Source organism: Canis lupus, chromosome 1 (assembly GCF_011100685.1).
Source record: "Canis lupus familiaris isolate Mischka breed German Shepherd chromosome 1, alternate assembly UU_Cfam_GSD_1.0, whole genome shotgun sequence".
Classification (NCBI taxonomy): Eukaryota; Metazoa; Chordata; class Mammalia; order Carnivora; family Canidae; genus Canis; species Canis lupus.
Window position 1 is genome coordinate 122,424,423 of NC_049222.1, and position 16,532 is coordinate 122,440,954.

General features: G+C 34.1%; 1 protein-coding gene across 3 annotated transcripts in view; it reads right to left on the reverse strand.

Moving 5' to 3' along the window:
- The window catches only part of URI1 (URI1 prefoldin like chaperone), an 83,632-nt gene that overhangs the window by 15,323 nt on the left and 51,777 nt on the right, over window positions 1-16,532 (reverse strand). For all 3 annotated transcript variants that reach the window (XM_038529532.1, XM_038529531.1, XM_038529533.1), the window contains one exon: window positions 15,523-15,658. In XM_038529532.1, coding sequence (XP_038385460.1) covers window positions 15,523-15,658 — 136 coding nt within the window. The remainder of the gene's footprint in view (window positions 1-15,522; window positions 15,659-16,532) is intronic.

A 16,532-nucleotide genomic window follows, 5' to 3' on the forward strand; every position in this document is an offset into this window, starting at 1 on the left:
ACAAGTCGTCCAGATAAGGCACACTTGCCCACTGAGTTTAAAGCTACAGTAGCCTGAGGCTGAGCATCATTCCAGAGAAGGTGCTTGGAGATGTTGAGGGTACATGCTGCCCCTTTTAGGCTTGCTACAAAATAAACACTTTTAAATGCTATTTTTGCTTTTCACCTTTCTTCATAAAAGTGAAAATCCTCTTCATATTTTTTTCAGTTAGGAAAAACAAGGTCCTAACATCAGTCTCCCATACAAGTGAAGTGGCTAACAAACTTTCAAAAAATGGGATACTTACTTTTTTGGATATGCCAAAAAAAAAGGTAAAAATAAAAACAGCTAATAATTGAGAAAAAAATAACTTGAAGAAGAACAAAAGACTATCTGCAAATACTGATAATTTTAACTAAAAATTAGAAGTCAAATTTTATAGGATTTCAAAAGTAAAGAATTCAACATAGTTATTACCTGTTTTGCTGACAAAACCAGGCTACATGTTATTTCTGTACCAACTATAACCTAATGTTTTAAAAATCTTCATTAATTCAGAATTTATAATATAATTTGTCCAGAGCAAGCTGAAATTATTTGCATCAGCTATGAAAAGGGAGACTGGAAGTAAACTAATAGTGCAAAGTCTAATGACAATATTTAAACTAGAAAAGGAAATCCACAAACTCTTAAAAAGTTGAGCAGAATCATTTTCACCTAAGATTAATGATACATACTATTCCACTAATCAGGACCAAATATTTAGAAATATTTAGTTGACAGCTTATGGAATTAGATATATTTGAAAGGAACAAAGTTACAGATGTAACAAAATTTGCAAAGCCTCAATAAAAGTTACAAATATCATTCATGAAAGCAGTCTTCTTACCTACCCATATACCTAATGTACTAAATAGGATCCAGTCTGTAAAGACAACTCTCTTCTGAATCCTTTTGTGACCACTCCATTCTCAACCTTTTGTGTGCTGAAATTTTTCAGTATTCTTTCAACAGTTTCAACAGGACATGCCCCCTGGTGGAAATGTTCACAAACCTCTGTATAGGATCTCTCCTTCAACTACTTCCAAGGTTTACCCTTCCCCTTTAGCACAGAAGGAATTCATGCACCTTGTACTTATTTTTTTCCCCAGAGCTCATTAAAACAACACTAAGTAATTTTATCAAAGGCATAAAGATACAGAGAATGGGAAAAGAGAAAAGAAACAACAAATGATGACAACCAAGTTTTGGAAACTGGACAAATGATAATGAATTCTGTCCAACAGAAAAAGCTGACCCCTAACTGCAGCAGGGGTGAGCTGCAGCAAGCCAACTGGGGCTGCCAGACCTGGAAAGAACCCTCCTGGAAATATGTCTGAATGAAAGCAAGAGCTAAAACAAAGATCTGGATGAAAATAGGACAGAATGATTAGGTTCCAAACCCGACCTGGCAAAGCACAGCCTGGTAACTCCCCCTTTCTTGACTAAACAAAGAATTTACAGCCTAGAGTGGTTTTGCAAGGCCACTCTAGGGGTAATGAACATAGGAAAGAATAAGAAAAGTCTTACTGAAAAGGGTCTTGAAACATCTAGCCTGGTTCTCAAAATACTAAGATAAAGACTAGAAAATTCCTTTGTAGGATGCTGATTAAGCCTGAAACTGATTTTTATAGATTCCTTAATGAAACAAAATCAGTGTGCCACCTGAACTCCCTGCAAAAAAGCCTAATAACTCTACCCATGCACACAACTTCCTAACAGTGCTTACCTCTTACATATATAAATGGTTAGCCAAGGATTGCCAAACATTTGAAGTCTTCACTATTAATGTCAAAGAGGAAGGAAAAGGAAAAGGGAAAAGGAAAAGAGGAAGGAAAAGAAAAGGGAAAGGAGGGGAGGGGAAAGGAGGGGATAGGGATAGGAGGGAGGAAAAAATTTATAAAAATATAAAATATATACTTTTATATATTTCCTTTTTATATTGGAGGAAATAAAGGCAATGCATGAAGAAAACTTTAAAAGAAAAAATTCTAATTAAAATCCCAGAAAAACAGTGTTGTACTCATGAAACAAAAACAGTATACTATGCCAAAGAGACATTAAAAAAATTACAATGAAACAAAAATACATAGCTCTTGGGAATTAAATGTACAGAAACCTTTTTAAAATCCATGATTCTAAAGATAAAAAGAAATAACTTAAAAATTTATAATAAAGACAAGGAGATGAATAACAGGAGGAAATTATTAAAGAAATAATATTAAAAATTTCCCAAACTACAAGACATGCATCTCTACACTAGAAGAACCCACCAAATACTTAGCAAACAAATTTTAAAAGACACACAACAAAGTATATCCCTGTGGGATTTCAGATCATGGAAAATAAAGACAGAAACTTAGAGCTTCTGAAAACAAAAACAAGTTATATACATAACTTTTGCAATTCGCAAAAATAATACACAAGACAAAGTAATAGGATAATATCTTCAAATTTCTGAAAGAAAAACTGTTTAAAACATAAAATTCTAATAGTCTAGTTACAAAAAATCAGAGTATAAAAAATATTTTCAGGTATGCAAAATTTCAAAACATGTATCACACAAACCTTCCCAAAAAATTACTAGAGGCTATATATCCCAACAAAATGAGGAAAACCTGAAAGGAGATGCCACTGGAAACAGGGAACAGGGAAAAAAGGAGGCAAAAATGTGGTACAGTGGTAAAGGAAGATATCCAGAAGATAGCTGTCCTTTTTTCAAGATGGGAGCTAGTCCCAAATGAAGCAAGACTATGGAGAACTCGAGTACAGAGGTCTCAGAAAAAAACCAAAGTGTTTGAGTGATTTAATGACATGTCACTACACAACAACAACAAAAAAGGTAACTTTATAGGAAATGCTGTACAAGAATGGAAATGGAATTATATGTAACCATGAACACTGATTTAACAAAATTATAATTAAATACTACTAAAAAGACTTGGGGAGCAGGGACAGAAAGAAGGGCATGTAAATGATCTAAATACTAGTCTTTAATTATTAACAGGGAGATAACAAATACTACATAAAACTGAAAAAAAGTCAAGAAAATAGAATATACAAATAACTTGGGAAATGCAGATAAAAAGGAGAGAGCAAAAGAGTAGCAGAAAGACATCTGGGAAATGGGAAATGGGAGCTAAACAAGACTGCTACTTATTCATTACATTTTAAGAAGATGTACATTTTAAAGCTACATAAATTTCTTAAGATTTACTTAGAGAAAAGGAGAGAGAGAGAGAGAGAGAGAGAGAGAGAGAGTGCCAGTGGGGGGAGGGGCAGAGAGAGACTCTTCAAGCAGATTCCCCAATGAGCAAAGAGCCCAATGGAGCCCAACACGGGGCTCAATCTCATCATGACCTCATGAGATCATGACCTGAGCCAAAACCAAGAGTTGGGCACTTAACTGACTGAGCCACCCAGGCGCCCCAAGCTACATTCATTTATTATACAGATAAAATCCAAATCATAAATTATAAAACCAAAATCATAAATTGTAACAAAATATCAATGCACTTAAAATATGTATGCCTCACTGAAGATACTAAAAAAACACACATACTGCCTCATAAAATAAATTGTAAAACTGCTGATGGCCATATCTTATTTCCCACAACATGTATTCCACAAATACTTCCTAATCCTCTAACCTCTCCCACTTCTGAATAATCTTGGCCTTATTCCTGTGAAAATTTAAATCTTTAACTTCTCTAACTCAAATATTCTTTATCTATCCTTGCCTCTTTCTTTTTTTTCATTGACACTTTCCAAAGCTACATTTTCTGTGTTTTTAGTGCCATCACATCCAGGATCTTTTATCATTTCTTTCTCTTGAACCATTAATCACTCAGTATACTTACTACAAACATGCTCAAAAATTTCCCATGCTCAAAGGAAAATAAAATCTTCCCTTAAAACAACAAGGAGCAAAATTATAGAGTAAAAAGTGCTAAGCCTCTATCTCCCCAACCTCCCAACCAAAAAAACATCCAAAAACAACCAGAAACTAACTGAAATACCGTAGGAGCTCTGGAAAACAAATGTCTACAGCAACCAAGCAAACATCCAACCAAGAAAAAGTCACAATCAAAACAGCAGGAAATTTCAAGGTATTTTTACTTGCCTTTCCCCAATCCCTGCCCAGTGGGAAGCAATTTCAGTCCGGGTAATGTGGCTTGCCCAGATCCCAATTCCCTCCCTTGAGCCACGGAGAATAGACCAGACCTTATCTGCAACATTCTCATGCATCTAGGGGCTGACTAAAGAACTGGTATGTGTCTCACCTAAAGCCAACCTCAACTGGCACTGATCATGAAAACTGAGGGAGACTGCAGGGAGACTACAGGCCTGTAAACACAGAGTACAAGAGATTAGGAACAGAATCACACAACATACAACCTGAGACTGTAAAGAGAAGCAGAGGTGAGAATCTTCGTAAATTAAAACATTCAAAAAAAAAAAAATTTAAAACATTCAAAAAGCAGTTATATATACAAGATATTAAGAAAATCCCCACACAGGCCCAAGGAACATTACATGCTCAGAAAACACAGGAAAGATCATAACCTTTCACTTTGGGTAGATAAGAAAGCTCAGAACATACCTACCTTATTCTGAAGATCCTCATCAATCTGCCAAGACTGGGGAAGATAGCTGTTTTTTCAAATACCCATCAAAAATTAAGAATTTCACCAAGAATCAAAAGGCATACAATAAACAGGAAAACATAGCCCATTCACAAGAACAAAATAAATCTCCAGAAACTGTCCCTAAAGAAACAAAGGCATTTGATGTACTAAACAAAGACATTAGCACAACTGCCTTCAATATGCTCAAAGAGCTAAAGGGAAACACACAAAGAACTAAAGGAAATAAAGAAAATAATGCATGAACAACATTAAAATATCAAGAAAGAGACAGAAATTATAAACAGAAACTAAACAAATTCTAGAGTAGAAAAATTTAATAACTGAATTGAAAAATTCACCACAGGGATTCAACAGCATATTTGAGCAAGCAGACAAAACAATCAGTGAACCTGAAGATTGGACATTTGAAATTATCAAGTCTAAGGAACAGAAAGAATGTAGAAAAGGGAACTAAGCCCAAGGGGACATAGGAGATAATTATTGAACAGATGAATACACACATTAAGGGAGTCTCAAAAGGAAGAAAGTGGCAAAGAGATTACTAGAAGAAATAATGGCCAAAAAGTTCTGGAATTTGACAAAAGACATGACCCTACAAATCCAAAAAGCTCAATTAAGGAGAGTAAACTTGGACAGCCACACCAAGACACATAATTACAGTTTGAGAAACAAAGAGAAAATCTTGAAAGCAGCAAGAGAAAAACAATTTATCACATAAAAGGGATCCTCAATGAAAATATAAGCAGATTTCTGGCAGAAACCTTAAAAGCTGAAAGAGAGTGGGATGAAACATTTAAAGTGCTGAGAGAGGGGATCCCTAGGTGGCTTAGTGGTTTAGTGCCTGCCTTCGGGCCAGGGCGTGATCCCGGAGTCCCAGGATATAGCCCCGAATTGGGCTCCCAGCATGGAGCCTGCTTCTCCCTCTGCCTATGTCTCTGCCTCTCTCTCTCTCTCTCTCTCTCTCTCTTTCTCTCATGAATAAATAAATAAAATCTTTTTTAAAAAAATAAAGTACTGAGAGAAAAAAACTGTCAATTGAGAATCCTATATCCAGCAACTATCCTTCAAAAATGAGAAAAAAAATTAAAACATTTCCAGATAAATAAAAGTTGAAGGAGATCCATATCATTAGACCTGCCCTATAAGAATGCTAAAGAGAATTCTTCGGGTTGATGTGAACAGCCACTAGAAAATAACTTGAGGCCATATGAAGGTAAAAATTTACACTAAAGGTAAACATGGGCAAAAATAAAAACCAGTATTACTGTCATTATGGCTTGCAACTCCACTTTTTATTTACTACAGGATATAAAGAGAAATGCATAAAAAATCATTACAAATCTTTGTTAACAGGTACATAATGTATAAAGATGTAATTGGTGACATCAATAATTTAAAGAGGGAGACAAAACTACATAGAAATAGAGTTTTTACATGTGATTGAAGTTAAGTTGGAATCAATTCAAAACACATTATTATAATCTTAGGATGTTATATGTAATACCCATGGTAACCACAAAGAATATTTCTATAAAATATTAATAAAGGAAGTGAAAGGGGAATCAGAATGTTTTACTATAAAAAAATCAACTAAACACAAAGGAAGGCAGTAATGAAGAGAATGATACCCAAAGGTGTAAGACAGAGAGAAAACAAATTTTTAAAAATGGTTAAAGTAAATCCTGCCCTCTATGTAGTTATTATAAACCCAACAGAAGGCATGTATATATTGGCAGAATGGATTTTTAAAAATTAAAAGATAACAAACAAAAGAAATAGGATCCAACTACATGTGGTCAACCAGAGACTCACTTTTGATCTAAGGACCCAAAAGCAGGTTGAAAGCGAAATGATGGAAAAGATATTCCATGCAAATAGTAACCTAAAGAGAACTGGAGGGGCTATACTGAGACAAAATATGACATTAAGTCAAAAAAGTTATAAAAGACAAAAGGATATTTTATATTGATAAAAATTTCAATCTATCAAGAAAAATATATCAGTCATAAACATATACACACCTAACAACAATAGTGCCAAACATATGAAGCTAAAACTCACAGAATCCAAGGAAAAAATAGTCCTCCAATAAAAATTGGAGATGCTGATACTCTATTTACAACAAAAGATTGGACAACCAAAAATAAGAGCAATAATGTAGGACCTGGACAAAACTATAGACCAATTGGACCTAACATACATATGCAAAACATCCTATCCAAATTATTACATATTCTTCTAAGGAGAACATAGAACATTTCCATGAAAGACCACATGATAGGCCACAAGACAAGTCTTTAAAAATTTGAAACCATACAAAGTACTTTTTCCAATCATAAAGGAAACTAGAAATTGGTAACAGAAGGAAAAGTGAAAAATTCACAAATACATGGAAATTTAACAGAACACTGAATTAATGGGTCAAAGAAGAAATCACAAAATAAATTAGAAAATTCCTTGAGACCAATGAAAATGGAAAACACAATATAACAAAACTTACAGGATGCAGTAAAAGCACTGTTAAGAAAGCAATTTAGGGATCCCTGGGTGGCGCAGCGGTTTGGCGCCTGCCTTTGGCCCAGGGCGCGATCATGGAGACCCGGGATCGAATCCCACGTCGGGCTCCCGGCGCATGGAGCCTGCTTCTCCCTCTGCCTGTGTCTCTGCCTCTCTCTCTCTCTCTCTGTAACTATCATAAATAAATAAAAATTAAAAAAAAAAAAAAAAAAAGAAAGCAATTTATACCAGTAAATAAGTACATTAAAAAAGGAGAAAGATCTCAAATCATAACCTAACTGTATGCTTTAAAAGGAATTTAAAAAAGAATAAACTAATTTCAAAGCTAGCAGATGGAAGAACTAAGATTAGAGTGGAAATAAATAGAAAAGAGAAAAACAATAGAGAAAAATTGACAAAACTAAAAATTGGTTTTTTGAAAAGATCCACAAAATTGACAAGTTTTTACCTAGACTGATAAAAGAGAAAGAGAAGACTCATATTACTAAAATCAGAAACATAGGTAGAGACAGTGCTATTTATTTTACAGAAGTATACAAGATTATAAGAGAATACTATGAAAAACTGAATGCCAACAAACTGGATGACCTAGATGGACAAATTCCTAGAAACAAATGCACTATTAAAAGTGATGCAAAAAGAAATAGAAAATCTGAATAGACCTGTAGCAAAAAGACGACCAAATCAGTAATCAAAAATCTCCCAAAAATGAAAAGCCCAGAAACAGATGGCTTCGTGGATAAACTACCAAACATTCAAGAAAGAAATGACATCAATTCTCAAACTCTCTCAAAATACTGAAGAGAAAAAAACACATTCTGTGAGGCTAACCAGACAAGGACACTAAAAGAAAACTACAAGCTAATACCCCTTATAAGTATACATGCAAAAATCCTCAACAAAATGCTAGCAAATGGGAGGCCACGGGAATTGGAGGAAAGTGGTCCAAATGCACAAACTTCCAGTCATAAGATAAACAAACTAGGAATGTAATGTATAATAGATAACTATAGTTACCAATGCTGTTTGATATATACGAAAGTTGTCATAAAATAGTAAATTCTAAGAGTTGTCATTATAAGCAATGAAAAAATATTCTTTCATTTTTTTTGTCCATCTTTTTATTGTATGTATCTGAGGTGATAGATATTAACTAAAACTTACTATGGTAATTATTTCACAACATATGTAAGTGAAATCTTTACACTGTACACCTGAAACGCAACTGATGCAGAGAAAGCCTCTGACAAAATCCAACAGTACTTCACAATACGAAACACTCAATAAACTAGGAATAGAAGATAACTTCCTAAATATGATAAAGACCATATATGAAGAACCCAAATTGCCATCATATTCAATGGTGAAAGACTGAAAGTTGTTCCTCTTATTATCAGAAACAAGATGTAGATGCTTACTATCCTATCTATTCAACATAGTACTAGAAGTTTTAGCAAGAGCAATTAAGGGGGAAAAAAAAGCATCCACATTGGAAAGGAAGAAGTAAAATGATCTCTATTGGCAGATGATACAATCTTCTATGTAGAAAACCTGACCTATTACACACACGCGCGCGTGCGCACACACACACACACACCCAGAGTTTAAAAGCTAATAAATTCAGCAAAGTGGCAGGATACAAAATAGACACTCAAAAATAAGTTGCATTTCTATTAATCAGCAATGAACAATCTGAAAAGGAAATTAAGAAAATAATTTCCATTTACAATACAATTTTAAAAATGTGTAGTAATAAGTTTAGCTTAGAAGACACAAGACATATTGTGTTGCTGAAAGAGTTTAAAGAAGACATAAGTAAATGGAAAGACACTCTGTGTTCATGGATTAGAGGGCTTAATATTGTTAAGATATCCTTTTACCTAAAGCAATCTACAAATGCAATGCAATCCGTATCAAAATCCCAACATTTTTGCTGAAATAGAAGAAATCCATTCCAAGATTCAGATGCAATCATGAGAGACCATAAAGAGCCAAAATAATCTTGCAAAAGATCAAAGATGAAGATCTCATACTTCTTGATTTTAAAACTTTCTACAAAGGTATAGTAATCAAAACACTATAGTACTGGCATTAAGACAAACATACAGATCATAAAATAGAATACTGAATCCAGAAATAAATCCTCCCATTTATATCCCAACAATTCTTTTTTTTTTTTTTTAAGATTTTATTTATTTATTCATGAGAGACACAGAGAGAGAGAGAGGCAGAGACAAAGGCAGAGGGAGAAGCAGGCTCCATGCAGGGAGCCCGACATGGGGCTCCATCCCGGGACTCCAGGATCAGGCCCTGGGCTGAAGGTGGCACTAAACCGCTGAGCCACCTGGGCTGCCCTATATCCAAACAATTTTCAACAACAGTGTCAAACCTTTCAATGGGGGTAAAGACAGTCTTTTCAACAAACACTATTTGGAGAACTGGATAGCCACATGCAAAAGAACAAAGTTGGATCCTTACTTTACATGATATACAAAAAATCAACTCAAAATGGACCAAAGATCCAAATGAAGAGGTGAAACTTTGAAATTCTTAGAAGAAAACACAGGAGAAAAGCTTCATGACACTGGATTTGGGCAATGACTTCTTGGGTAGTACACTAAAAGTTCGAGCAACAAAAGAAAAAAAATAGACAAACTGGACTTCATCAAAATTTAGAACTTTTGAGCATCAAAGGACATTATCAATATAGTGAAAAGGTAATCCACAGAATGGGAGAAATATTTGCGAATCATATATCTGATAAGGGACTAATATCCAGAATATATAAAGAACTCATAGAACTCAATAAAAAGACAATCCAATTTAAAAACGGGCAAAGGACTTGAATTGACATCTCTCCAAAGATTTTTCTACAAATAGCCAGTAAGCACATGAAAAATGCTCAACAAACATCCTTAAGTCCTTAAAGAAACGGAAATCAAAACAGATGGTTATTACCAAAGAAACAGTAAGTAACATGCATTGGCAAGGATGTGGGAAGACTGGAACCTTTGTACATAGCTGGCAGTGATGTAAAATGGTTCAACCACTGTAGAAGATAATATGGTAGTTTCTCAAAAACCAGAATTACCATAAAACCTAGCAACTGCACTTCTGAATATATACCCAAAATAGTCAAAAGCAAGGAACTGAACCGCTATTTGAATATGCACTGTCATAACAGCATTATTCACAACAGCCAAATGTGGAAACAACTCATGTGTACCTTGCCATATGAATGGATAAACAAAATGCATATACATATAACAGAATATTATTCAGCCTTAAAAAGGAAGGAAATTCTGATACATTCTACAACATGGATAAATCCTAGAAACATTATGCTTAGTGAAATGAACCAGTCATTAAAAGACAAAATACTATGATTATGAGATACCTAGAATAATCAAATTCATAGACAGAAAAAGCAAAATATTGGTTACCAAGGGCCAGTTGGGAGGAAGGAATGGGGAGTGACTGTTTACAATACACAGTTTCAGTTTGGAAAGATGAAAATTTCTTGAGATGAGTAGTGGGTTATGGTTAAATAACAACCATGAACATACTTAATGCCACTGAACTGTAGTCTTAAAAATGGTCAAAACCTGTATGTAATTTTTACCACAATAAACAGAAGGAAAGAAGGAAACTAGGGAGGAGAAAAGGAGAAAGAGGAAAGAAAAGGAAGTCATTTGAGGAAGAGATAATAATATTATTTATCATAATTATCAAAAGAAGAGTAGCTAAATAAATTATGTCATATCTATATAATGCTCTGCAGCCATTAATAAAAAAAAAAAGACAAAGAAAGATGTTGGGATGCTTGGGTGGCTCAGTGGTTGAGCATCTGCCTTCAGCTCAGGGCATGATCCTGGGATCTGGGATGGAGTCCTGTACTGGGCTCTCCACAGGGAGCCTGCTTCTCCCTCTGCCTATGTCTCTGCCTCTCTGTGTGTCTCTCATGTATAAATAAATAAATCTTCAAAAAAAAAAAAAAAACCATTTGAGTGGTTGTATATGTAATGGATTGGGGATGCATAAGTCTTCAGGATGTGACCACACAAAATGGTAAGATACTGATAATGGTAACTCCTCCCAGCTGGCCAAATGGATGCTAAGGGACAGGAGAAGGGATACTTATTTTTCAAATAAAAATCCTTTCAATTTTGTATCATGTCCAAAATATAACCTTTTAAAAAAAATTAAATCACCATTCTCCCCTATACCTTCCTAGCCCTAAGCAACCACTAACATATTTTTCATTTCATAAACTTGCCTATTCTAAGTATTTCATACAAATAGAATCATAATAGATAGTCTTTGGTAACCAACTTTTTTCATTATCATAGTAAATGGTACATTTTTTTTTTCTTGCCAAACAACATTCACATTTTACTTATCCATTCACTAGATGATAGACATTTGGGTTTCTTAAACTTTTTAGCTATTATGAATAATGCTAATATTCATGTACAAGTTTTTGCGCAAATGTATGTTTTTACTTTCCCTTGGGTATTATACTACCTAGATGTGGAAGGGGGCTATAAAATAACTCAATATTTAACTTTATGAAAAATCCCAAATTGTTTTCTAAAGTGGCTACACCAATTTACATTCCCACCAGCAACATACGAGAGTCACAATTTTCCACATTTTCGCCAATACAACTTACTTTTTTATTACAGCTATTCTAGGAGGGATAAAATAGTATCTCATTGTGATTTTGATTAACAATTCATTCTTGACAAAAGTACAAAAGGCAACTGAATGAAGAAAAGGACTTCCAACAAGTGATGTGAGAACTGGACACCTATATATAAAAAAGACTGAACACCTGGAACTTACATACCTTAAACACCTCACACCTTACACAAAAATTAACTTAAAATGGATCACAGATCTAAGTGCAAAATGTTCAACAATAAACATTTTATAGAAGAAAACAAAGGAGGGACACCTGGGTGGCTCAATAGGTTAAGCATCTGCCTTGGGCTCAGATCATGATCCGGGGTCCTGGGATCAAGCCCCAGGTCAGGCTCCCTGCTGAAGAGTGTAGGCTCCCTGCTCTGCCTCTCCCTCTGCCCTTCACCCTGCTTGTGCTCTCACTCTCACTCTGTCAATTAAATAAATGTTTTAAATCTTTAAAAAAAAAAAAAAAGAAAGAAAGAAAGAAAGAAAAAGGAAGAAGAAAACAAAGGAGAAAATCTTCATGAACTGACGTTAGGAAAAGCATTCTAGATATGACACCAAACACATGATTCTTGAAACAAAAAAGTAATATACTGGACTTCAAAATTAAACTTTTGCTATGGAAATACAATGCTGAGAAAATAAGACAGATGAATACTGGGAGAAAATATTTCCAAATCACACCCTTAACAAAAGACTTATCTAGAATATATGAACTCTCAAAACTCAAGAGTAAGAAAAAATACAACCAAATTTTTAAAAATGGGCAAAAGACTTCAATAGATCAAAGAGGATAAACACACAGATGGCAAGTAAGTACATGAATCAATGCTGAACATCATTAGCCATCAGGGAAATGCAAATTAAAACTGCTACATATCTACTGAAATAGCTTAAGTTTTTACAACTAACAATACCAAGTGCTGGTAAGGATGCAAAGCTACTAGGACTCTCATACCCTGCTGAGATCGGGGGAAACTTCCATAAAACAATATAGCGTCTTTGGAAAATAGCTTGAAAGTTTCTTAAAAATTGAATACACACTCACTATATGACCTAGCGATCCCACTTGTAGGTATTTGTCAAACAGCAACGAAAATTTATAGTAACACCAAAGTATAAAGGTTTATAGCAGCTCTGTTCATAATTCCATAAAATGAAAGCAAACCAAATGTCCTCCAATAGATGTACATGCATATAATGGAACAATACTCAGCAATAAAAACGAATGACCTATTGATACACAGAACAACTTAGATGAGGCATTATGGTGACTGAAAGAAGACAGTCTCAAAAGGTTACATAGTATATAATTCCATTTATATGACATTCTAGAAAAGGAAAAGTTAATAATGATAGAGACAGATCAGTGATTGTCAGGCCTTACAGGGAGAGGTAAGGTGTGACCACAAAGAGTTTCTGGTGTGATCCTGTGCCCTGACTAGTATATCCCACATCCTATTCTACATTCTGATAGTGGCAATGGTTAAACAAATCCTTGCTTGTGTTGTAACTCATGGAATAGTATTATCAAATAAAAAGTCAATTGCATTCTGATAATCTTAAAAAAATTTTTTTTAAACTTTAAAAAGCTGGTCAGATTCATGTTAAGTGGCAAAATTCCAAGATGTGAGCACAAAGAGTGGGGAACTCTTAAAAATCATCTTCCTTAGAGACATCTCTGAATCCTTCTATAGTTGTGTTAAGTCCATTTTGTCTTTGATTTTGACTACTTTTTAAACATGCAATGACCTCCCTTCCACCTTCCCCAATTACCCTGGCAACAGTGAGGACGGTATATTTAACTTGTTAAATATCTTCTTCCATAAGAAAAATAAAATATCTTTTCTTAATAAATGGTAAGTACAACAATATACGTAAATATTTCTTTTAGTTATTAAAATTAGTATAAAACTGTGTGAACAAAACAATTTTTAGCATTTGTATAGATTCTCAAACATAATTCATAGGTACATATTCTGAAAATTATTTTACATTAACACATCCTAAAAGTCATCATGTTTGGTCATTTCCCAAAACCATATTTAACAATGGAAAATGATTTACCAAAAAATACTTCTTTATTCTAGAGCTCTACTCTATTCTATTAAAAGTACCCTCCCAGGACACCTGGGTGGCTCAGCTAGTTGAGTGGCTGACTCGATTTCAGCTCAGGTCATGATCTCGGAGTTGTCAAATCAAGCCCCGTGTCGGGCTCCATGCTCAGGGGGGAATCTGCTTGAAATTTTCTCACTCCCTCTACCTTTGTCCCTCCCCTGCTTGCTCCTGAGAGCATGCACGCATGCTCTCTCTCTAAAATAAATAAATAAATCTTAAAAAAAAAAGTATTCTCCCATTAATGTATTAAGTCATAACTGATTCTGAAGATTGCACTGCTGAAATATCCACATGAAAATCAGAGTGATCAAAAAAAAGAAAAAAAAGAAAATCAGAGTGATCAAACTTTAACAGACGATGAACTGATTTCATATCAGCAGAGCTACCCTAGTAAATAAGAAAGCTTTCCCCATTAAGAAAGGCCTTTGAGAAAGAATTATGCTCATTCTTTTTCCTCTAACATACATGACTTATTTTAGCGTAGTGATGCCAAAAGAATTATCATTGCTAGAAATTATATACAGGCCTAACAATAAGATTCTGATTAGTGTCACAAATGATCAAATATGTTATCAATTATAAACTTATAGGAGTTGATTTGCAATTAGAGTGTCCAAATATAGATCCCACAATTTCACTGAGTAAATGAGTTCTCTAACTAGTACCCACTCACATGTATATGTGAAATAATTTCAGCTGTAGAAAACTCAGCTGTTTTTTATCTATATGATTTCATTTATATAGAAGAATCCTCAAAAATTTATTTTCAAACACATATTAAACTAGAAGGTTAAAAAACAGGTAGGGGTGATATTATACTATCAATTTAAGTATTATATTACAGCAACGAGAACATAGATATTAAATAAACCTCATTTTAAGATGCAACTAAGATAGGACGAACTAAAGCCAATCCCATCCAGCACAAAATGTGTATGTGGATACGTGCATACCAACAAATAATATTGTAGATAAACAAGGCCTTAATGAACTACCTCAATCAAATAAGACAGAGGGCTCACATCACAGAACAAGTGTATGGGTACTGTTTTGGGTAGCACCTCTCCACACTGGCCTCCTCTGTAAGATGAAAATATGACTTCTTCTAAATCAAAAAGCATGTTTAAAAATTGTTTCTACTTTTGCAGATAGATATAGTTCAATAAGTAAAAAGTAAATTTCTCCTGTGTACTGAAGTATCTATAAAAGAACCTAAAACTAACCAGTTATAAAATATAAAATGAGCCCAAGTCTTATGTCTTCCCAACTTCTATCTATAAAAGCACACGTTAAGGACTTTTACACTCTGTCATTTCTGAAAACATGCTAATGTGCGTGATATTTCCAACCCAGATGTTCCATTCTCCAGCTTACATTCTCAAATGTTGATTCGACTCAAACTACCTACAATTCAACCAAATCACAAATAGTCTGGACTAATAAATCATGGATGGTACTTTTAGTAACAGCCTGGCACTCTGTGAACTGATACACATCCAGCAAAAATACATCATTTATAATTGGTACATACGTTCTTTCCGATGCTCCACTAAGCCCACAGCCTGCTTTGCTGAGCACTTTGCAAACCAATTGTCCCCAAGTAAAACAGTGACTTCATTAGTATGGACAAGCTTTCCTGGCATGAAGGCAAAGGGGCCAAATGGTACCTATTATTGAAAGGAAGGAAGGGAGGGAGGGAGGGAGTAAGGAAGAGAGAAGACAAAAAATTAAAAACACTAAAAAATACATTTTATGAAACAGCATTAAAAGCTCTGCGTTGAGCTCTTTTTATCGATACACTAAAAAAAATGTCAACTTCATAGAAATTTAACATTAAAGTTTCACTAAGAAAACCTATAGAAATTGCTTTAGGTTAACAAATCAATGTTAAAACAGGAAAAGGAATCAGCACATTTACATACAGCTTTCAGAGAAATTAGCACTGTCTGAATGTTTATACTTCATGTTCTTTCACCAATCTAAATGAAAGAAAACTAGTAATGAAATATTAATACCTTTGATTTAAAAACCTGAAAATTATTTCCAATAATATAGCCATTTTTTAACAAAGCTAGAATTAACAAATAAACAGCTGTAATGAATCTACAAATTTTATGAAATATTTGGGCTAGTAGAATAAAGAACAATACATTTACAACACATTTGGGCTAGCGTAATTAAGAACAAAGTCTTCATGAAAAAGAATATTCAAGCAATGAAAGAATCTAATCCAGGGCTCACAAATAGATCACTATGTCGATATGGAGATCATTCAGACAAAAATTAGTAGTACCTTTTTATATAAAATCAATATTCTAGGGTATAATTCCGTGAATTATACAACATTATGATCTATTCCTGCACTGGCTAACAGGAAACGACTAAGTGCCATATTTCTGTCTTAATTACAGTTTTCTAACACAGAAAATTTGCATACCAAATTTGTCAAATTTTGTGCTAACATTTATGCCATTTGTGTCACCATAATGTGATAACTTAATATAAATCTGAAAAAAATGAAAAGAAGCAAATACCAACTAT